Consider the following 23108-nt stretch of genomic DNA (forward strand, 5'->3'; position numbering starts at 1 on the left):
ATAGCTGTGTTACTGTAGCAAATGCAACTTGATTTTGTCAGAAGATTATGTTTCATAAAACACATAATTCCACATAATTTCACTAGAGGTGGCAAAACTGAACATTTATATACATACTCACTGTGTTTATATGTTCCTGTTTATTATCGTTTGAACAGGTTTTTACTTTTATAAATGCACTGAGGAAAAAAGCTTTTGATTTCTAGTGTAAATCACCATGTATTTAGCTACAGGAGGCTACAAAAGACACAGAAAGAGACATGATGACCGACGTCAATATTGTATTTTATTGTTAGGCTAATACACAATTCACTGAATCATCATTGAAATCTATTTGCCTCGCGTAGGCTAAACTGGGTCATAATTATTTCAGGGTGTGAAAATACCAGCGGCACTCAACTAGTTCCATACTGAACCACACCCTCGCATGCCTGTGAGGTTGACCAACTTATGACGCCCATTCACTTTTATTAAGCGTTCGCCACACGTGCAATGGGGCGAAATGCTCAGTGAACTTTCCTGCAGGCATCTCACGAGCCAAAACGACAGCGATCAAAATATAAAGGAATATTACCAGTTTTGATATTGCCGTTTCATAATAAAAACATTCTCTTCAAATAAGTGTCTGTGTTATTCATGTGAGCAGATCAAACCCAACACTTTGAGCATCTGCAATATTATGTCATCCGGGGTAGCCGTTCTCCACGCTATTGCAGCAGGCTACTTCTGGGGACGTCTTATTTTTCACAGGGGGCGTCGTGGCAACAAGGTAAAGTAGTCAAACGAGGGCTAGACTTACGCTCTTACGAAAAGACAAAGGGTTGATTCGAGACGAGACATAGGAAATAAATAACAATAAAACACTTTAGAACTTTCAGGGCAGGCTAACCAAGCGGATTCCGCCCGGCAGTAGTTACTTCCTCGTCCTGCGGGGAGGATAAAGTGTGACGTCGGCGACTGCTTCGCCTTACCCCAGCCATTCAGCGGATTCTGTAGCGATTCTGCGGTGGGGGACCTGCCTGGGCAAAGCGAAGTGTCGATGAGCCCCGACACACGCAGATACAGGACTGCAGAAGCGGAGGCGCGTAGCAAACTTTTCGGAGGAGGGCGAACGTAAGATAATGTTTTGCTGTCAAGCGGCAGGCTAGGGTCGGAAGCTTGAGTGCTTGCTGCTTTTTTTCCGGAGGACGCGGTGGGTGTCGTATAATTTTTCCGCTCCCCCACCCCGCACCGTGCCCCGATTTCTTCCCACCCCTAGGAGGGTTTGGAAATGTCTTTGAAAAATTCTGACGATGACCAGCGATGGGTGCCTACACACGTTCAGGTGACGGTGCTCCGGGGCAGGGGCTTGCGGGCGAAAGGCAAGCACGGCACCAGCGATGTTTACACCATCATTCAAGTCGGGAAGGAGAAATTCACTACGTGTGTGGTGGAGAAGACGACTGCTCCGGAATGGAAGGAGGAATGCTCATTCGAGCTCCTTCCAGGAGTGCTGGAGGTGGAGGGGAAAAGCGCGTACCCCTCGGGGAGTAGCGAGCTGGTCCTCACGGTGATGCACAGGGCGCTGATCGGACTCGATGTGTTTCTCGGACAAGCCATCATCGCTTTGGACAAAGTCTTCCAGGAAAGGATATGCATGAGAAACGAGTATGTGTACCTTTTCTTTGTTTTACTGCATACAATATACACCCCTCCAGTACTTGCTAGTTTTCATTGCATGAATATTTAGCTGAGTAGTGTATCACATATGTCGATCGAGACGTGGAGGTTGCTGCCAGGTTTATGCCAACTCGCTAAGATGGTTATAGCCCAAGTCTACTAAAATGAAGCACTTCATTCCGATCTTTTGTTGTGCACGTTAGATTTGTTTCCCAGACTATGTAGCCGACTGGCAGGAGATAAACCAGTAAATGAGGGTTGATCAATCTTTTTTCGGGTTTGCAGACACGCCCTCTGCACCGCGTTGAGAGGGAAAGGGGGATACCTGTGTACATTGACCTTTCCGAAGCGGATGAATGGATGAGGCCTACCTTGCCACGGTCACAAATATGTCCTGCTCCGCATCAACCGCATTGATTGAACTTGATCGGAGCTATAAACCGACTCGATTGGTGTAGATGGGTCTAATCGTGGTATTTTATTTTAAATTGTGGATCGGGATATGTACGAACCTAACGGCTGTAATCTTTACCATAAAGAATTTACATCATAAAAAATTTGGCAGCTGCTTTTTTGCCAGGGCGTCTCAGAAAATGTAATTTCACCTGAAGCCCACGTTACTTTTAAAGTAGCCAGGGAACGATTCATTTCCCACTGCACAGCGCACCGCCTACAAGACTTTCAAGTATTTAACAATGCGTTGGTAATTGTTGGTCTGGCATTTTGCAGGCAACATGGTCTTTGTAACAAGAGTTCAAGCAGTTTAGAGAGGGAGTCTCCTTTTTAGGCCAGGAGGGAAGGCTGCTGAAGGTGTTCTTGCAGTTGGCTATAGATGGCAGCTTCCTTTTGTGGCATTTGTGGTTTTAATGGTGAGACTTGACATTCAACAACATTCATGTCAGGACAACCCAATAGCTTGTTGTATGCAAACCAGTGGTGCCTAATTGTTATGCTCATCTCAGGCATGTACACACACACACATGCATGCACCTATTTAAACGTATGCACTCACAGACACACACACACATGTACACACACTCCTACAAACACGCAGACACACTCGCATGAACTTACACATGAACACACTTATACACACTATACTCACATGTAGCCTACATACTTACACATGTACACTCATACATACATGTATACACACATACACTCATTCACACCGACACACTGACGTGTGTACTTACAGATGTACACACACCCGTGGGTACACACACATCTCTCTTCTCCATGCTGACCATCCCATGCTGCCAATGTGGAGTCCCTCAGGGGCCAATGTTGGGCCCTTAGATACCGTGCATGGAGACTTTCTTAGATAACATGCATGCATGTATTCCTACTTCTGTGTATAGGCATATTAGTTGGCCATTTCAGGTTGAACTGCTTGCAATATTATATTGCAAAGTCTATCCTAACCTGTCACACTCATACACACTTATAAGGACACACGCACACACGATACTCTGTCCTGCCTCACCCTCTCTGCTGTGCTGCAGTGCGGGCTGTGGTTCAGATTTATATCTCGTCACATGCCGTTTAGCGGAACACCAAGCAAGTCCGCACATTCTTCTCCACAGAGGACGCTGCCCAGATCGGTCAGGAAAGACGGGAATGCAGATTCTTTTTCTAGAACCACCAACCTTGCAGGTCCCAGTCTTGTACCTTAGCCACTAATCTTAGTACGTAACCTGAATTTCTTCAGTAAATATGCAGATCTATAAAGCCTTTGCATGCAAAAGAGAATGCTGTCTGTGTGAGTTAAGAGCAGCTGATAAATGCCTTAAATGCAATTGCTATGGAGTTTTTTTTTTTTATTACTCCATACCAATACTCTGTGTAGGTGATGTGCAGTATGTGCGGAACTAGAGATTGGTACAGTTGAGGATTACTAATGGTACTGGAGAAAATGGATAACAACTCTGCTGGGAATAGTGTGTTTGTGTTGGGGGACTGTTATGGAGACAGCCATTACTATATACTGTGGCTGACATTTTTCAAAAAAGCGTTTGAAAACCCTCCTTTCGGCATGGGAAGTATTTTCAGGTTTGCATTTTCTTGCAAATTTTCCAAGGTACTTTCCAACAAACAACCTTAGAAACGCGACACGTTAAAAGCTTATCGATCTTTGCCTTTCGGAGAGCAGGTGTGGAATTTCCCATTGGACTTGCCTAGTTACCCGAGCGTTTCCATAGCGATAGCTCAGCTGTTTATCAGGCAGTATTTTCAAACTGAATTATAGGTCTGCCCAACCCTGTTCCTGCTGATCTCCCATCCTGTAGGTTCTCAATTCAACCCTAATTTGGCACACCTAATTCTACTAATTAGCAGCTCAACCAGTTCTCTCGCTGAGGTGTGCTTTGTTAGGATTGAAAAGCTAGGAGTGAAAACTTACAGGACCGTAGATCTCCAGTTAGAGGATTGGGCAGCTCTGCTCTAGCTGTTGAATGGGAAGGGGAGCTCTGTCCACCCCTTGCTTCAATTAAGGTCAAAACTCTGGTTCTCCAAATTATTTCTATACCTTTGTTTCAACTGTTGGAGTAGAATTGAACTGCACTCTTATTTCAACCCTTCCAGTTGAAACCAGGTTCAGGTCTGTAGAACAAAACAATTTTAAAAGATCTGCACTCCAGCTTAAGGTAAAGATTCAACAGTTTTTGCCGAAGCGGATTAATTAAATGCTGTTTAGGTCTTGTGTGCCTAAATCTAGAACCTAGGTTTTCAACAGGGGGTCTTCCAGATATATTTGAAAAATATTTCAAAATGTAAAACCTTTAAAAATATATGTGTAACCCATTATAATTTAGGTTCGGAGTCCCCTGGATGCCTTTGAGTCTGGGTGGGGGAGTCTGTGGACCAGAAGATGTTGAGCACCCCTGCTCTGGAACAATACTGCAGATATGGTTGATTAGTTCACTGCCAGTCGGTTAATTTTTTTAATCGGAATGTTTGCACTTGTGCGCCTGTTGGCCACAGTACAGGTGAGTCCTGTCGCAGGTGTGCTAGAGTACTCAGGGAAACCCAGACCGTCTTCTCTACCTGGAATCTGTTATGAGAAGGAGGTGTGATATATAAGCAGTGTTTGAATACGAATGATTCCCCCAGGTTCTCCTCAGTGCATCGAAAACAGCGTTTTCTCCATGCCACTGTGGTGTGAAGTTTCCGGGAGGGGTCCACATTTCCAACAAGCACTGTGATGCATTTCAATGCCAAAGTCAACATGGCGGTAAAGACTATGAGTTTGCTGTGTTCACTGAAACGGCATATATGAAGTGTTCTTTTCTGCAGTTTGGAGGATTTGCAGGGGATTATGGGAAATGCAGTTTATGAAATGGAAAATGGGAGGCAGATCTTACTTTTAAACCTGTCATGGTGATTGAAAAAAAATTATGTTTTGCGCAAAACATACTAACTCCATTTCCCAAGATTTTTGTTTTACTTTAATTTAAATCAGAATTTGAATGCCTATAAACATTACAAGTTTAAATGATCTAATAATAATAGTTGTCTTTTCTTCATCATAAGTACAGTATGTATTCATGTTTACTTTGATAGGAAGTACATTCTCCTTAAATCTCCAAAGATTCAGCTTGTTGCACCAAAATGGATGACGGCAACGTTCTAACTGAACATATGGCATAGTGTAGTCATGGCACTCAGTTTAATAATTATGTTCATGATATCAAAACTATAATGGCAGAAAGGTAGAGCTTAAGAGAGATCTGTGTCTGTATTCGGTCAGACCAAGTCCTGCACTGTTTGTGCACAATGGAACAAAGACTAAATAATGGCTACTTGAATAAAGACGATTTCCAAACTGTTTTAATATTCGTGTAATTATTTATAACGGGGAACATTCCCTTCAGGGAGGTTATGGTCACTCTGAATATATCCGCCTGGCTGTGCATAGCTATATATACTATCTGTGCACTCACTCTATCTATGAATGCTTCATTCAAGATGACCCCTCATTGCTCCAGGGAGGATTGTCCCCTGCCTAGTCAAATCAACTGTAAGTTGCCTTGGATAAAAAGCAACAGCTAAATAACTCAAATAATAACATGTTTAACCAGATTCGTGGCATTTCTTTTTTTCTCACAGCCTGTCGGATTCTGTTGGATTATTGGATCACTTTCTTCTTAATGATGTTCCAAATAGTTTCGTTTTGTAAGCCTATTGTTTGGCCGATGTCTCCGACTGTGTTGTTCTGGTCCACATGTTGACAATTACCAATAACAGACCGTGTGATTGGCAAACTTTGTCCTTTATTGATTAACTGAAATGAACCGCTTCTGTGTTTATTTTTAGCATTGTCGTCTGACTGTGAGGTTTACGTGACGGTATAATGGGCCTCCTGTAAATTCTTTCATTTGTGCACCCTCCAACTGGCGTGTCAGACGTGACCGGCTTTGAGGGAAGGAAAAAGAAACGCTCCACCCAGGTCTGAATTACACAGCCCCAGCTTTTGAGTCACTGAGGCGTCTGCTTTGGCCTGTTCCTATTTAAGGTTTCCGTTCACTTTCAGAAGACCAGACCCAACAGCCTTCTCTGTGTCTTAGCCCTATGCTCAGTTATTGGCGGCCTGTAGTCTAGTGGTGACTGGGACCCAGAAGGTTGGTGGTTCAAGCCCCACTGTAGTCACAATAAGATCCACGCAGCTGTTGGGCCCTTGAGCAAGGCACTTATGGTAACCCCACATTGCTTTGGGGGGGATTGTCCCCTGCTTAGTCAAATCAACTAAGTTGTCTGGGATAAAAGCATCAACTAAATAACCTTATCGTACTGTTCTTTCTCGGACTGTGATGTAAGGTTTTTGTTTTTTTGTTGGACCTGTATCTGCACCACTGTGTGTGGACACAGGTGAACAAATAGAGACATCCGCGCGCATGCACACGCCTTGTTCTTCCTGGGCCTGTGAACAGACATGCACTAAGTTGAGGTTTGAGCCTATGGTTGCCGACCTGGGTCAAGTACAAGATAGTTTTTGGTTCAGATACTTTTCTATGCTCCATTGAGCTTTCCTGGTGCAGTTTAGCCAACCAAGAGGATCAAGTGGGGTTTGCAATTTATTATTGAGTATTTCATGCATTCCAATACATGACACAAGCTCAGTAAAGCTCAGTTAAGTATTTTTCCTGGGTCTGTGTGGTTGTCTAGTGTGCATGTAGAGTTCCATTATTCTTGTGACATTATTCTTTTTTTATTAAAGCCACAGATTCCTTGACCGTGTTTGGCTTTATTGACAAATATGCAGGCATATTCACAGACAAAGCCTGTGCCTTTGTGAAGGGTATGACGGTTTGTTTCCTGCGGTGTTGTGTAGGGGAACAGGGAGATTACTCAATCTGTGTTTCCTGCACTGGTGACCAGTAAAGTGTGTAAGTGAGTTTTGTTTGCACTTTAAAGGTGAATGAATCCGCCCCACTTGTAGTGCTGAACTGTAGTGTTTCATCATGACCTTTGACCCCTGTAGGGTCAGGCTTGTCATTTTAAATCTGACAGATCCCCTGTTTGTTTGAACTCTTTGTGAACACTGACCAAACACTGAAAACGGTACATTAATTGTCATAAACTAATGCAGTTGTTAACATGAATGAATTGATGCACAAATATAATAATTAAGCATGAGATTAACCTTAGCTACATGAATATTTATATTCATGTATATTATAGGATGGGATGTGTACCATAGCATAAACTTATAATTAGTTAATCAGCAACAAATACATTATCTTTTGTTTCTCATTTCAATATGAATTGGCATAAACTAATGTTGTTAGCACAAATTTGTAATGTAAGTGCAGTGCGGTCCAAAAGTCTGGGACCACATGAAAAATCTGGGATTTCTTTTTCATGTAATGTTGGAAATAAACAAAAAGTTTTAGGATTTAGAAAAAAATGAAAACAAATTAAAGTTACTTCAAAGTGTGATTCCAAAGGGTCTATATACACTCATCGAGCGCTTTATTAGGAACATTTTTTACTTTATTACACCTACTTATTCATGCGATTATCTTATCAGCCAATTGTGTGGCAGCAGTGCAATGCATACAATCATGTAGATACGGGTCAGGAGCTTCATTTAATGTTCACATCAACCATCAGAATGAGGGGAAAAGTGACCGTGGAATGATTGTTGGTGGCAGACAGGGTGGTTTGAGTATCTCAGAAACTGCTGATCTCCTGGGAATTTCATGCACACTAGTCTCTAAAGTTTGCAAAGAATGGTGCAAAAAATATATATATATCCAGTGAACGGCAGTTCTGCAGAAAGAAACGCCTTGTTAATGAGAGACGTCAGAGGAGAATGGCCAGATTGGTCAAAGCTGACAGGAAGGTGACAGTAACACAAATAACCACACATTACAACTGTGTAATGCAGAAAAGCATCTCTGCACACACAACGCATCATTTCCCTAAGTGGATAGGCTACAGCAGTAGAAGTCTACTTCCTAAATAGAAATACAGAACTCATAAAAAAAATTCTGTTTTTGAGTGGCAACAAAAACATAACACCCTTTCACCCCCCCCCCCCCCCCCCCCAAAAAAAAAACACTTCTGCCTCCCCTCCCCCTAAATAAGAGCCATATCTCTCTCTGTATGGTGCTGTCACTGTCTGACTGAATCTCCCGTCTCTGTGTTTACACTCAGTATTACAGAGCGGGATTTCAGAGTCTGGTAGGTGCCAATACCTCACCAAGGGGGGAGTCAATTGTCCATTTGTAATATTTAAAAAGACTGGTTTAAAAAGTGCTGCCTGTCCTCTGCTTTTGGTTGATTTTCCAAACCGCAGCCTCTATCGATTGTTCTTACTTCTCTCCCGTTCTGTCTGACTGTGGTGTCTCCCTGATTTCATGGTTCACCCTGGATGGGTACCCAGGCTGAAAGCACAATTCACGCGCCCCTATAAGACTGTTGCGGGACAATGCAACACCCGCTATCCTTTCTGGGGCAGGTAGCCTGTAGCCTAGCGGCTAAGGTATGTGACTGGGACCCGGAAGGTTCGTGGTTCAAGCCCCGGTGTAGCCACACTATGATCTGAACAGCTGTTGGGCCCTTGAACAAGGCCCATAACCCTACATTGCTCTAGGGAGGATTGTCCCCTGCTTGGTCTAATCAACTGCCTTGGATAGAAGCGTCAGCTAATTAACCAGTTATTATTGTCGAAGTGTCCCTGAGCAAGACACCTAACCCCCAAATGCTCCTGAGGAGCTGGTCGGCGCCTTGCATGGCAGCCAATCGCCGTCGGTGTGAGTGTCTGTATGAGTGGGTGAATGAGAAGCATCAATTGTACAGCGCTTTGGATAAAGGCGCTATATAAATGCCAACCATTTACGATTTTATTATTATCATTCTATCTGGCCGCAAAGCACAGCGCATTTCAAGTGTTGCCTTCACCAGGGTGTTCAGGATACCAGATTAAAAACCATGGGGATTGCTGTCTCTGTCTCCCCCTGGTCCAAGTGAGCAGTGTTGGGCAGGGGTGTTAGGACTCTTGATTGTCGTAGTGCATCTGTGAGACTTCAAAATGGGTGATTTTGGAGTGGGTGTATGTACGGGTATGGGAGTAGAGGTGAGTGTGCAGTCAGTGAAGAAGTCTGAGATATAACCCATGACACTCATGTGTTATATTGGGTTCATGAATGTTTCAGGTAATGCTGTGCATTGCTCCTGATGTCAGAGGTGATTCTGACCTTTCTGTGACCTTTTCTCCACCCGACATTAAAGCCCCCCCTCATCTCAGCTCTGCAGTACTGTGGGACATAACAAACGGTCAAACTGAGATAAGACTGCTGTCAGTTAGCGTGTGTGTGTGTTTGTGCCTGTGCATGCAAACCTGTGTGTGTGTGTGTGTGTGTGTGTGTGTGTGTGTGTGTGTGTGTGTGTGTGTGTGTGTGTGTGTGTGTGTGTGTGAATGCGTTTGTGCACATCTGTGTGCATGTTTGTGCATGTTTGTGCATGTTTGTGCATTCATGCATGTGTGTGCGCAAGTGTGCGCGTGTGTGCGCACGTAGCTTGTGTGGTCCCAATCTCTAATCCTCTCGTTCCCCTGACAAACCGAGTGGCCATTTAATAACCGCCTAAGCAGAGAGAACATGGCTTTCTTCCTGCCATACCACGCTGCTCGCTAATCTGAAAACCTGAGGCAAAAGTCTGACTGGTGACCAAACAGCTGGGATTCAGACCCGGTCACTTCGCAGAGAGACGACGAAAAGCCGCTTGCCGGGGGAATTAAATCAACAATGAACAATGCGCCTTCTGTGCCCTCAAGTGCCTGTGAAAAGGGTTTGTTTTCCATAATCTTTGAAACAATTTGGGATGTATCGTGATACATAGTGGGCCTGGGTTTATAAAGTCGTGGGTATTTTGGGTTGTAGTCAGAAAATGGCTTTTCTGAGTTCGCCTGAAGTAAAAGTTTGCCGCTTGTGCTTTTTTCCTGTCTTCTCACGAGTTCATGACTTTCTATCCCAGATTTACAGACGCTTTTCATTGTGAAATTCCACAGTTTCACAGCCTTACGGGCTACTGTTGACATAAGCTCCACGCCTCGAGTGATTTTAGCCGATTTGTTTGATCCTTACTGCAACAGCCTTTTATTCATCTCTTGTAAAACTACAGTATTATAATACAGTATGTGAATGTTTGTGTTTGTATAATGTAATTAAATTAATTCTGTTGGAAATGGAATGCCACCCTAATAGTTTTCTTTTGTTATGGATATCCATTGTTTTAGATCCTTAAAAAAGCTATTACCTGGACCTAATTCAAACCAGTTTAGGCTAATTGACAGCCAAGTAAGAGAGTGAAAATCGATCCACTGCAGTGTTTACAGATGAAGGATGGGCGTGCAGTTAGCACAGATGTCTGTGTTCACAGCTGTTTGTTTTGCTTCCTCTTGGTTTTTTTTGCCGGTACCTCGCAGGGAGGTCGGTGCTGGTGCCCCCCCCAACCCCCACCCTCATCCCTGCCTCCAGCCAACATGCTGCCATTTAATACTGGTCTGTCTGAACCAGTCCCGGGTCAAAGGTTAAACTCACACTTTCGAAGCCGGTGAAAAAGTGCAAGACCCAAAAAAGAAAACCAATTGCTAACAAATTTTTGTTAGGGTTAACAGTGGTGAAAATATATATCTTTTTGTTACAACCATCAGTAATCTGCAGGATTACTGATGGTTTTTTTTTACTGGTGATTAGTGTTTTTCCAAATAATTATTTGGCTCCTGACCTGGGATTCAAATAGTTTTTCTGTGCTCGATTGATCTTGCCTGGTGCAGTTGAGACAACCAAGAGGACAAAATGTTGGGCTGTTACTTTTTTGAGTATTTCATAAGTTACAAATAGACCAGATAAGCTCATTAGAGCATAGAAAAGCATTTGTATCTAAGACAATGATGTATTTTACCCAGTTCTGTTTGGCTCTCATCATGAACCGAGGTAGCTGAGTGTTATGCACATTGAGAATGTGTTATTGTTAGCGTGTTGGGCCAGCTCTGAAAGGCTGTTTGGTTTTGAGGGATTTTTAACATGGAGGTGAGAGTTTGAACCCAGCGCTCTTTCACAGTCTGTGTACAGATACGATCCGGGCTCTGACCACCACACCTCGCCTGGGAACACGGCAGTCTTCGCATTTCATCCCTGTGTTAGAGACAGAGAGAAATAGACTCGAAAGTAATACAATTACAGTTTCTAGTTGTTATTACAGTTATTATTTAGCTGACACCTTTTTCCAAGGGTACTTACAGTTTATTAGACTATGCAGCTGACAATCTCCCTGGAGCAATGCAAGGTTAAAGGCCTTGCTCAAGGGCCCAACAGTTGCACTGATCTTATTGTGGCCACGCTGGGGCTTGAACTACCAACCTTCCAGGTCCCAGTCAGGTACCTTCACCACTAGGCTAGAGGCTGCCCCTGTGAATCCTATTCTAATAATTACGGGGGGCATCACATTGAAGTACTTTTGTGTGATGTCACTTCCTGTTTACCAGTATGTGAGAGTTTTCAGCTGCCATCTTAGCCTGTCACCAGGAGATGACTTAAAGGAGTAACATGGTTAGTTGAATGTGACACTTGCCAGTTGTCTTTAGGCAACAATAAAACAAATGTGCATAAGCACAACTACAATGTAAAGTGAAGCTGACATTAGTCAAATATTTGCATTGTCTTGCCTGTCAGCCAGCGGCGCAAAACCTGCGTGGATAGGGGAGTGGTTATCCTTGTATGACGCACTAACAAGAGCACATTCTCAACCGTTTGAAAACAGGGCGATGAATTTAAAACAACCTTACTTCTCAAAAAAATATATTAGTATATTAGTATTAGTAATATTGTGTTTCTTCAATGCCCTATTGCATATAAAAACATAGAAAGTGTGACCAACCACCATGTTACTTCTTTAAAAACTCCCCCTCAGTAAACCCCTTCCCCTGAAGCAGATATTGGCAAGATGGGTTCCGAGACGCTTCTATTCTCCAGTTCCTGCCCAGTGTGATTCCTGGGTCAGGGTCAGGGGGGATGGGGGTTCAGGTTACAGGCAGAGCATTGTGGGAGGAAGCCTATTGATCTGATTGAATCTGCTGAGCGCTAAAGGATTTCATAGCCTGGGGGCTGAACAGATACCTGCTCCTGCATTACAGCACAACCCTCCCCCCCATGTGCACACATACACACACACACACACACACACACACACACACGCTAACTTCACCCCAACTCCGCACACACCCCCAATCATCCATCCATCCATTATCTTAACCCGCTTATCCTGAACTGGTTTGCAGGGGGCTGGAGCCTATCCCCAGCATACATTGGGTGAAAGGCAGGAATACACCCTGGACAGGTCGCCAGTCCATCGCAGGGCACACACACCATTCACTCACTCATACCCACGGGCAATTTAGACTCTCCAATCAGCCTAACCTGTATGTCTTTGGACTGTGGAAGGAAACCGGAGTACCCAGAGGAAACCCACGCGAACACGGGGAGAACTTGCAAACTCCACACAGAGGCCCTGGCTGACCGGAATTCGAACCCAGGACCTCCTTGCTGTGAGGTGGCAGTGCTTCCCACTGCACCATCCGTGCCGCCCATACCCCAAATCATTTCAAGATTATTTACTAACTTTTAAACCATATTCCACTGTGGTGAACATTTGTGGTCTTTGTTCTTATAGAATTTCCATGGTAGAGGGTATTTGTTCATTTTTATTTTTAGTTGTTTTTTGTCCATCAAGAGTCAAGTAATGGCCAAGTCTGAATCTTAAAATCAATAAATAAGTAAATAACACAACAGCACAAATGCAGGTAACCTTAAAATTATGATGGAAATTAATGCGTTAAATATGCTGGGAATGTACTAGCTGACTCATCAGTTTATAATGCTAATTTACGCTCAGCGCTAAACCAGGACACCAGCTCAGAGCATTCAGGAGTGTCTCTGAAACCTTAACATGGTTTTAAATACCTCGCTGTCTATCAGTTATAAGCAGGCTATTTGGATTCAAATACTTTTCTGTACTCCATTTACCTTGCCTGGTGCTATTGAGCCAACCAAGAGAACTAGGAGGCAGGGTTAGCACTTTTTGAGAGTGTTTTATAGGTTCCAATACACCAGACAAGCTCAGAAAAGCATAGAAAAGTATTTGAATGAAAATTTTGGTATGAGAGTGGTATGATTGGTTACACCTCCAGCACCTGCTCACCTGCCTTCATTAAGCCAAATCATTTTTCCAGGTGTATAGTTCGGAGTTCAGATGGAGCAAAAACCCTAAAGAAATCCTGAAGCTCTCCAGGGCTGGGATCTGCAGATCTTAGTGCAGGCCAAAAAATTATTGATTGTGAGCACTGTCTTCTGTCTGAATCCTGGTTCATGGGCTTCTGTACCTTTGAACCTGTCACCTGTTTTTAAGAGGAAGAGTTGAATGAAGTTATTGTTAAAATCCATGGACCACCATGGCATATGTAATGCTGAATTGTTCTTTTAGTAAAGGTTTAGTTGTGATCTTCCATTGTGGCTTTTGATATCACTCGAGAGCAATCACATTTTTAGCCAAACCTTTTTGTTTTTAAGCTAAGTTTATTCATTTATTTTTTGTTTTAGAGGTGAGAATGAGTTTGGTTGGTGTGATTTTTATTTTTTTTTGCTGTTCAGTTTCCCACTGTTCTGTGTGAATTTGGTTAATGTGCTAAACCTGGCCACAGAGCAGGCTGATAGTGATGTCGTTTGTGTTAATTTGTGTTGATCTTCCGCAGTCAAGCACATTAAAACAGGGTGAGTTTTGCCAGTGTAAAATGTGTACAGGGAGCTCATTTGTATTCAGGTTGCTGTAGCCAATGAGCTTCAAGCAGGAGAGGTAGAGAATTTATACCATATTTGGATGGAGCATTCTCAGTGGCAGAATAGTGCTTCTAGCTGGCATCTACCACTCATTCTCCTAGCTCCACCCACTCTGTCGAAATCTGAATAGGAGGTGTCGCAGGAGAAAACTGTACCTCCTGGTACACTGATGCTAATTCCTGATTTTTCGGTGTGGCTGTGCGTGTGTGCGTGTGCATATGTCTGCTGGTCCTTCAGCACTGCAGGACTTTAGGTTGAGATTACCCTTGTAACCTTTCGATCCATTTCCAGTGTGTAGTGCTGTGAATACGTGGCTGATTGGAATGCTGGTCCTGTTTTCAGCCATTTTGTCAGTGTGACCTGTTCTTCTGTTTGGTGGTCTCAACTGAGATTATAAGGAGTGTAAATCCTGTTGGTTTACTCAAACTCCTTTCTGTTCTCTTTTTTCTTTCATTTGCATCATTTGGCATATGTATTCATCAATTCAAAAACTCTTGATGCAAACTCCAAATACCTTTGAAGCAATCTCTCTCTGCCTCTCATTCTGTCTCCTGTCTTTCTCTCATCCTTTCTATTTCTCATTTCTTCTCTTTTACTGTCCCTCTCTCCCCTTCTTCTCTTCTAGTGTGTCCTGCAATGTTTGGTTGAGTCCTGGAAGGTCTATAATATCCTGCCTGCTTAATCAGACCTGCATCACAGACAGATAACAGGCTCCCATTGGACAGGGCATCTGGCATTCTGCATCGGCCAATGAGCAGATTCCAACAGCTCTGGAATGCCTGGTCCTTGCAGATGAGTTTGGCCGAAATTCTCCATGATCCCCAATCTCTACCATATGCTCAGTTTCAGAGCAGGATTTCCAAAACAATATTCAGCCCATTGCCTTCTTAATGAGCAGTTTTTTATGGGGTTTTTTAACCACAAAATGTGGCCTTATCCAGTAACTTGTCCTGTTATGGCGCTGCGCCGGTCTGGACACTACAGTCTACAGTCTGCTGTCGAATCCTAGAGTCCAGTAGCCAACAGTTCCTAAGGGGCGGCCTATAGCATACTGGCTAAGGCTAAGGCACATGACTGGGACTTGGAAGGTTGGTGGTTCAAGGCCTGGTGTAGCTACAATAAGACCGGCACAGCTGTTGTGCCCTTAACCCCACATAGCTCCCTGAACGCTGCACGGTGGCTGCCCTCTGCTCCTAAGTAACTTGGATGGGTCAAATGCAAAGGACAACTTACCCCAGTGGGTTCGATAAGTACAGTATATCTTATATATTCATATATTCTTTCTCAGGCTTGGTCCTAGAGGGTCAGGGTAGTTTCCATGGAGGTCTTTGGATGGGCTGTCTGGTCACAGTCACAGTCATCACTGTCTTGCACTTCATAAACAATCTGTGCTGTAAAAAACTGCAACTTTGGGTTTGTTTTCAGTTTTTGCTGCTCAAAACCACCTACTCTCTGAGGAATCAGCTGATTCTTTGGGCTGAAACCTCACACACAACCAGCTGTGAACTTGCTGTATTAATTTTATTTTATTATATTATTGTGTTAGCATCGAGGGATGTCTGCTCTGCAGAGGATTTTAAAAATGCGGTTGTATCTCTGTAATGTTGAAATTTGAAAGGTACAATAGGTCATTTCGGACTTCTAACGGTCAAGAGAGGAATAGCAGCAACAAACACCTTCAAACTACAACACTGTTTATCCCTCTTCCTTCTCTGTAAACACGCTGACATTGAAACGCCATTGGCTGTGGCAATTAAAACCAATTTTCAATTAACTTGAATTATTGTACTGTTATACAATGTTTTGGTACATAGTGTCGGGCCGTTGTCAACTGTATATTTTGAAACCCGAATTTAAGGACTATAAACACAGGCATAGGATGAGTCAACATGTCAGTGAGCCTTTTTCAATGATAGGAAGGAACTTACTATGGTCTTGTAACAATATTTTAACACAAAAATCTTACCCATTGTACCTTAAAGTATAGGATTTAATACATTAAAATGTATTGAAAGTTGGAAGATGTTCTTATTTTTCTTATAAAAATACTTTCTATCTGACCTGTTATGGTGCAAACTAGTGTTTTTATCTTTGTGCAGAGGGCTTGGCCTTGTGCAAATGGAGGAACTGTTAGTATTGTGTTATTGCAGGAACTTTTCTCTTTGTGCTAAAGCAGGAACTGTTAGGCTTGTGCTAGGAACCGTTAGCTTTGTGCTAATACCGGAAATGTTACCATTATGTTAATGCTGGAACTGTTTGCTTTGTACTAATGCATGCCTTCTGTTAGCCTAATGTTAGCCTTCTGTTCATGCATGAACTGTTAGCATTGTGCTAAGGCAGGGACTGTTGTTATTGTGCTAAGGCTGGAACTGTTAGCATTGCGCTAATGCAGGACTTGGTAGCGTTGTGCTAATGCAGGACCTGGTAGCATTGTGCTAATGCAGGTCCTGGTAGCATTGTGCTAATGCAGGTCCTGGTAGCATTGTGCTAATGCAGGAACTGTAAAAGCATACAGTGCTGAACCCAGCCTTCTGCCTCATCTCTGCAGCAGTCGGTAGACACTCGACCTGATTATGTAACACTGCATCCAATAGGCAGTTCCCCAGAGTACAGAGAATAAGGTTATCCCTCAATCCCCTTGTTATTTTCCAAGGAATCCTGAATACTATTTTAAAAAATGCTTTTGCAAATCACAAATTTTACACATATGACATTTGTCTTATTCAAGGAGGTCTACGGTTAATAACGGGAGACTCTGCTGCAGCCAAATTGCTGTGCTAGAAACGAAAATCTCATTTTAAGTGCATTTCGCAACCCCTCAGAAGAAAATGTAAAAGTATTGAGAGAAATTGGAAAATTAGAAGACTGGGATGACCTGCTTACCTGCGAGAGAGAGAGAGAGAGAGAGAGAGAGAGAGAGAGATGAATGAATCAGCTTTGTCTGCTTACTCATCAAACGTCTTTCATCTTCCCACCCTCTGATTTTCAGAAATAAATGGGGATTTCCCACCTGATGGCTTTCTGTCGGGTGTTTTTCACGCTGACGTTTCAAACCTCAAACGAGGTTCCCGTTCTCCCCTGTTCACTGTCCTGGTCTTTGATACCTTACTAAGAGAACCGTTCAGATCTACTCAAGGTGGAAGTGGAAACATTAGCAGATGAATGCCCTGGAAATGCATCAGAAGTTTCCACAATCCGTTTCCACAGTCAAAATGAGTCGTTCTTCTGAGATTAACAGATTGTTTGAGCAAAGTAGGGCAGCCTGTAGCCTAGTGGCGAAGGTGCTATAGCCTGTAAGTTGCTTGACTGGGACCTGGATGTTCTGGTGGTTCAAGCCCCAGTGTAGCCATGATAAGATCAGCACAGCTGTTTGGCCCTGTGAACAAGGACCTTAACCCCAGATTGTTCCAGGGAGGATCGCCCCCTGCTTAGTCTAATGAACTGTAAGTCACTTTGGATAAAACTGTCAGCTAAATAACTGTAATGTAATTTTGTGTTGATGCTGTCCTGGTCTATACATTCTACTTGCTGAATCTGACACACAAGTTGCCTGCAGTTTTGATGTTTTATTTTAGGTGTTTATTTGCATGATTCAGTTATGTTCAAGTCCATTCAATTCAAGGCAGCTCAGTTTGTACAGCACAATTTCAGGGACCATGTCACAAAATCACTCTACAGGGAAAACAGGACATCAAGAAACTGGGAAAGACTAAACCCCTGAACAAACGGCAAGGTTAAAATCATAAAATCCCCAGAGGAAAGGGAACTTTGTACAGAACTGTGTACACTTCTTCACAGAACGTGTACAGAGATGCAGGTGAATCGATGTGAATCTTCACGCTTTGCACAGCTCAGTTCTTGAAAGAGTGCGGTGCTGGTTGGACTCATGGACCCCACGTTTCCTTGTGTCTGTTCAGAGAACTGTTTGCATGCTTAGGTTAATCGGAGAGTCTACATTGCCCCTAGGTACCCTCCTACCATTGCCGTTGACCAAGGCACTGGCCTCAGAACTGGAGTTGGCCCGCGGGCACCGCACTATGGCTGCCCACTGCTCCAAAGTTACGAGGATGGGTCAAATGCAGAGGATGCATTTCATTGCCTTAGAAGGCAATAATGAATAAATAAAACAATAAAACTTTCACAGCCCAGTCACTGTGAAAGTGGTGTTGAGTAAGATGTCTGAGTTTAGAATGTCAAACCAATACACACACACACACACACACACACACACACATTACCTCAGTCACACATTAAAGCAGTCTTTTGCGGCTTTGTGCTGGCTGTTGAACAGTGAGGGAGGGTCTGACGCCGAAGTTGACTGAACACATGTCTGAGGCGTTGGCGACAGGCTGCTCTAAGATGAGGTGATCCAGGCTGATTTGGGTGGCACCCATAGCTGGGAGGAAGAGTGGGTGCGTGAAAATTTCCGCTCGAGTCAGTGTCCTGGAAACAGCCGGCCTCCCCACATCATTACGAAACTGTCACAAGATCGTAATGATGAACGCTTACGCAAACTGTGGAAATCAGCACAGGCTCTTTAGCAAGGGGCCCTATGCAATAAGCAATGGGTGATGTTAGGGTGTGACATTTTAGACTGTGTATCCAGGGGTATTTTTACATTGTCTACAAATGTGTTCATTACCACTTTCTTATCAGATGCTTAGTTATGCATATTCTATATAAGAATATATAGTGTACTATGTGAATCATTTTAGTAAACATATTCATTTTAATGTATGAATGTAACTGACCTAGTTGTACTGAGCAGAACATGCTTTAACGTGCATGTCTTACGGTTTTTGTGCATTTTGCAATTATAAATGATAGTTAGTGAAAAGTGAATGGTCAGTGCAGTAAGACGTACAGACCTCAGTGTAGAAACTTGCTCTTTGCTTGTTTCTCTGCAGATGATTGTCTGTGTGCTGTTTGGTACACTAAGTACAGTTTACATGATCTGTACGGATTAGACACGCCAGCATTTTCTTGGGTTGGGATCTTCGGCTGTTTGAATTTGGATCGTTATCGATGAACACGATTAGCTTCTGCTGTGCAGGTCTTTGCGCTGTAGGGAATTGACTGCAGTGCACGTTATTTATTCTTCCTCCGAACGGCAAACGTAGAAGTGAGCTAGATAACAAAGCGCTCAAATCCCTGCATCGTGATCTTGCTGAGACTGTTTTGGCTGCCTCCATCAATCGAGCTGGAATGGAGCTATGCTCGCAAGGCATGCTTGGTAAAATCTGTACTGCATTGAGGGAGAGGGCGAGGGAGATAGAAATTCAGACTGTGCGGCTCTGTCTGTCTGTCTGTGTGTGTGTGTGTGTGTGTGTGTGTGTGTGTGTGTGTGTGTGTGTGTGTGTGTGTGTGTGCTTTTTTTGCCATGTCATTCAGGATAAAATTCCTCCTCTCAGAGAGACACTAGCAGCATGCACACAGGTTTATAGAATCATGCAGTTCTCTGTAAAACTGTCAACACACTTGCCAGTGTCTCGTTGTCAATTTACACATGAAAGTTGTTTTTTTTTTTTTTTTAGATATTTAGAGAGTACGCTTACTCAAAAATCTCAATTTGACATACCCCAAAATGTAGCTAGATACTGACTAATGGAGAGCAATCGTAAAAGGAGAAAGATGGTCACACACTCCATTATTATAATTTAATGAATTACTTGGGAGCATAACCGAGTATGTGATTATCTTTCTATTTTTATCAATATTAATCTGAAAAATAATTGGTATTTGGTGTTGGATTCTTTTGACAATTAGGATGAAGAATAACACTATACAAAATGCAATTATGGTGAAAAAATTCTCCTTTAGCTTTTTTTATATTAGTTTTGTGTATGTGTTTTCAAAAGTCTTTTCAAAGATGCACATCTCACTGCTATTTAAATTTCCTTATCAGTTTAATTGGTAGGCTTCCAATCACTTAATTTTAATTCCTAGAATAACCATTGCAGTCCTATGCATGAAAAGTGAAAGATAAATATGTCATGTTGGAAGGAGATTGACCTACGTTGAGTTAAACTCTCAGTTGCTTTTTCAAAAACTGCCAACATATTGATAGAAAAGCTGTCATGACCAGAGATTTTGCCCCGGGTGAAATATTATCAGACTGTTCACAGATGGTGCTTTTAGCAGTGTCACCCAAAGACTTTTTCAGCTGCCTAATTGGCAAGCACATTTATGTAAATCACTTTGAAGATGTATGTTGTGACTTTCTTTTCAGTCGTGATTTTTAAGTTGGCCCACATGTTGAAAAGAGAAACTTGCCAATGTAATTAAGCATTCATTTACATTTTACATACCCTACACTCTAGGATTTACAGTGCTGCCAAATTGCAGTTGGTCTATAGGGTGAAGCTCGCTTCTCATTGGTGAGAACAGGGAGTGGGTGTGACTACCACTTTTCACTGCCCACACCCATCGCTTCTGATTGGTTTGTGTTCACAGTTACAGTTGTTGTTTTCTCCCTCTCTCTCTCTCCCTCTCAACCTCTTTCCTTCCTTCTTACCCTCTCACCCTCTTTTCCTCATTCCCTCTCACCCTCTCTCCTTCCCTCTCCCTCTCACCCTTTCTCTCTTTCTCCCTCTCTCGACAAACAGCGTATGCATCCTCAACTCCTACCGTTTTTCTTTTTTCTTTTTATAGTGCTGTCAGAAAACTAAAACTATGGTAACTGGTTAGAACAAAAACCAGCATGCAGTTTAGCCCTCCAGAACCAGAGTCCTGCTTTAACAAATTAAATCCTGAAAAGTGGCCCCTTACTTGTTTTTACAGGCCATGTAAAGATACAGGCAGACAGGGGCCTCTTGGTGGCCCTGTTTTTTCAGCGTTTGGTCCCATGGATGGCAGGCAGACGCAGAGTAAAGGAATGTACAGTATTTGGCGTTACTTCAGAACATTAAACACACTGTGGGTTGTCTGTGGGCACTGGATGGCCTTCCTGTCCTACGACTATGTACAGGAAACGGTGCTTGCATGCAAATCCAGACCTGTAGGTCAAAATGGCAGTGTGAAAGGACCTGGGTTACAATGTTAAAATGACCTGAAAACGCAATCTATTTAACCCTTTGAAAAGTAGTTTTTGTTTTTTTTCTCCTCTCTCTAAGTCCGTGTTCTAGAACTCAGCAGTGATTGTTACATCAGCATTACAATGTTCAGCTGAGAACACTCTAATCACATGAGAAACTGGAGCATTATAGCACTATAGGCCTGTGAAACCAGCAGCTGGCTTTTGTGGGTTCTTGCTTATGACTTTCCACGAGTTAAATATTTGACTTCTGCATGGCTGTTGTGTGTGTTGTTTTGCATTGTGAAAAGACAGGGCTAAAAGGCATGTCCTATATTGGGGTAGTGCTTTGCATAACAACATTTTTTTTATTGAACTGAAGTGGAAATGTCTTACTTTCTCAATTCCAGGCCTGTGATTTCCTTACATAACTCTTTCCACTGGGATGTTGCTCATCAATCATTTCAGTTCAGAACTACACGTCATTTCCGTCATAGTTAGGTGCACTTAATCACCAGGGTGAATACCACTCATTTTATTCGGCTGCGTTGTCCCATGGGATGTAGTAATTATCTATTGTCAAATAATAGATTTATATAGCCTGACTGGTGGCTGAATTACTGAGGGAAGTGTTACCACTTATGAGGTTTTAATTAAAGTAGCAACATGTTACTGGTGTTATGTGCTGCTTCTCTCTTATGAGACTCTTGTGGAAATTTCATCATTGGCTAAGTTGCCCCCCATCTCTGCATGCAATGGGGCAGCCTATAGTCTTGTGGTTAAGGTACATGACTGGGACCCAGAAGGTTGATGGTTCATGCCCCGTTGTAGCCACTATAAGATCAGTGCAACTTGAGCAAGGCCCTTAATCGCACATCCAGTTGGGATTGGCCCCTGCTTAGTCTAATCAACTGTACATTTCTTTGGGTAAAAGCCTCAGCTAAATGACAATAATGCAATGTGCTGAATCATGAATTCAGTTCCAAATTGATGGGGGGGAGCATTTAGCAAATTAGTTCTGCTTTGTACATACATCACATTTTATTTAGCAGATGCTTTTATCCAAAGCGACATACAAAACCATGCATATCAAAGTCATAGAACAAATAATCAAACAGGTCAGATAAAGTGCAATTCATATGGGATTGGTTGTAAAGCCATGAACATAAGTTCAGTACACAAGGTAGATAGGCCAAGTCTGTAACTACCATATCGTTCCATCTACAACTTCAGGAACTACAGTACCAAGACAAATACAAATTCAGAAGTCCTGGATTAAGTTACAAGGGGCTAAAGATAGAGACCGGTGAAAAAGAAGTGACAATAGATTAGATTTAGAGAAAAACTAGAGCTTTGTGTCTAGTGGGTGTTTGCAGTCTGTGGTTTCGGCAAGGTGTTTGTCACAAGTAGAGGGCGGAGCTTAAGACGGGGATGAAAGTAGGGCACGCTGTCCTGTAACGCTGATGCTACCCATCTGGTTACAAAGGTTACAGTGATGTTAAAGTGAAACTGATGAACTAATGAACTGTTAATCATAACTTTCAATTACAACTTCCTAGCAAATTTCCTTACCAGACCAATCTCGACCAAGAGACCAAATGTGAACAATGAGGAGTTTCACAATTAAATCCTATAGTTTTATGAAAATAAACTTTATAAGAATAATATTATAATGATACAATACATTAAACGCCCGATCTAGGAAGAAGGGCCATTGTCTTAAAACTAAAACCAATAACTGATCATGTGCTTTTATTTCTGAATGTGCTGAAAGGTACTAAATCAAATTGAGTATCTTTCACACACTGAACAGTGAAATCTCCAGTGTTAATACAGCTCTAACAGGGTACATGTGAGTCCAATTGGCACCATATGTAGGTTGTAAGAGTTCATATAAAGCAGACTGTAGGATTTCTTTCCTTGCTTCGCTCCTGTGTTTGCAAAAAAAAATTTAATCTATGCTCCAATTCTGCCGCCTACACCTCCAAGATCAGTCTCCAAGGGAGTAAGAACAAGGCCCATGCCCAGAAGAGGCCTGAGCAGTTTTTAGAATAACAAATACAAGTAGTCAAGCAAGGTATTCGGGCAGAAGTGAACAC

General features: G+C 42.7%; 1 protein-coding gene across 3 annotated transcripts in view; it reads left to right on the forward strand.

Moving 5' to 3' along the window:
• The first annotated feature begins 660 nt into the window (after positions 1-660).
• rab11fip5a (RAB11 family interacting protein 5a (class I)) overlaps positions 661-23108 on the forward strand; it is a 42091-nt gene continuing 19643 nt past the window's right edge. For all 3 annotated transcript variants that reach the window (XM_061246157.1, XM_061246159.1, XM_061246160.1), the window contains exon 1: positions 661-1647. In XM_061246157.1, coding sequence (XP_061102141.1) covers positions 1271-1647 — 377 coding nt within the window. In that variant the 5' untranslated portion in view covers positions 661-1270. The remainder of the gene's footprint in view (positions 1648-23108) is intronic.

The sequence above is a fragment of the Conger conger genome, chromosome 6 (assembly GCF_963514075.1).
Source record: "Conger conger chromosome 6, fConCon1.1, whole genome shotgun sequence".
NCBI classification, from domain to species: domain Eukaryota; kingdom Metazoa; phylum Chordata; class Actinopteri; order Anguilliformes; family Congridae; genus Conger; species Conger conger.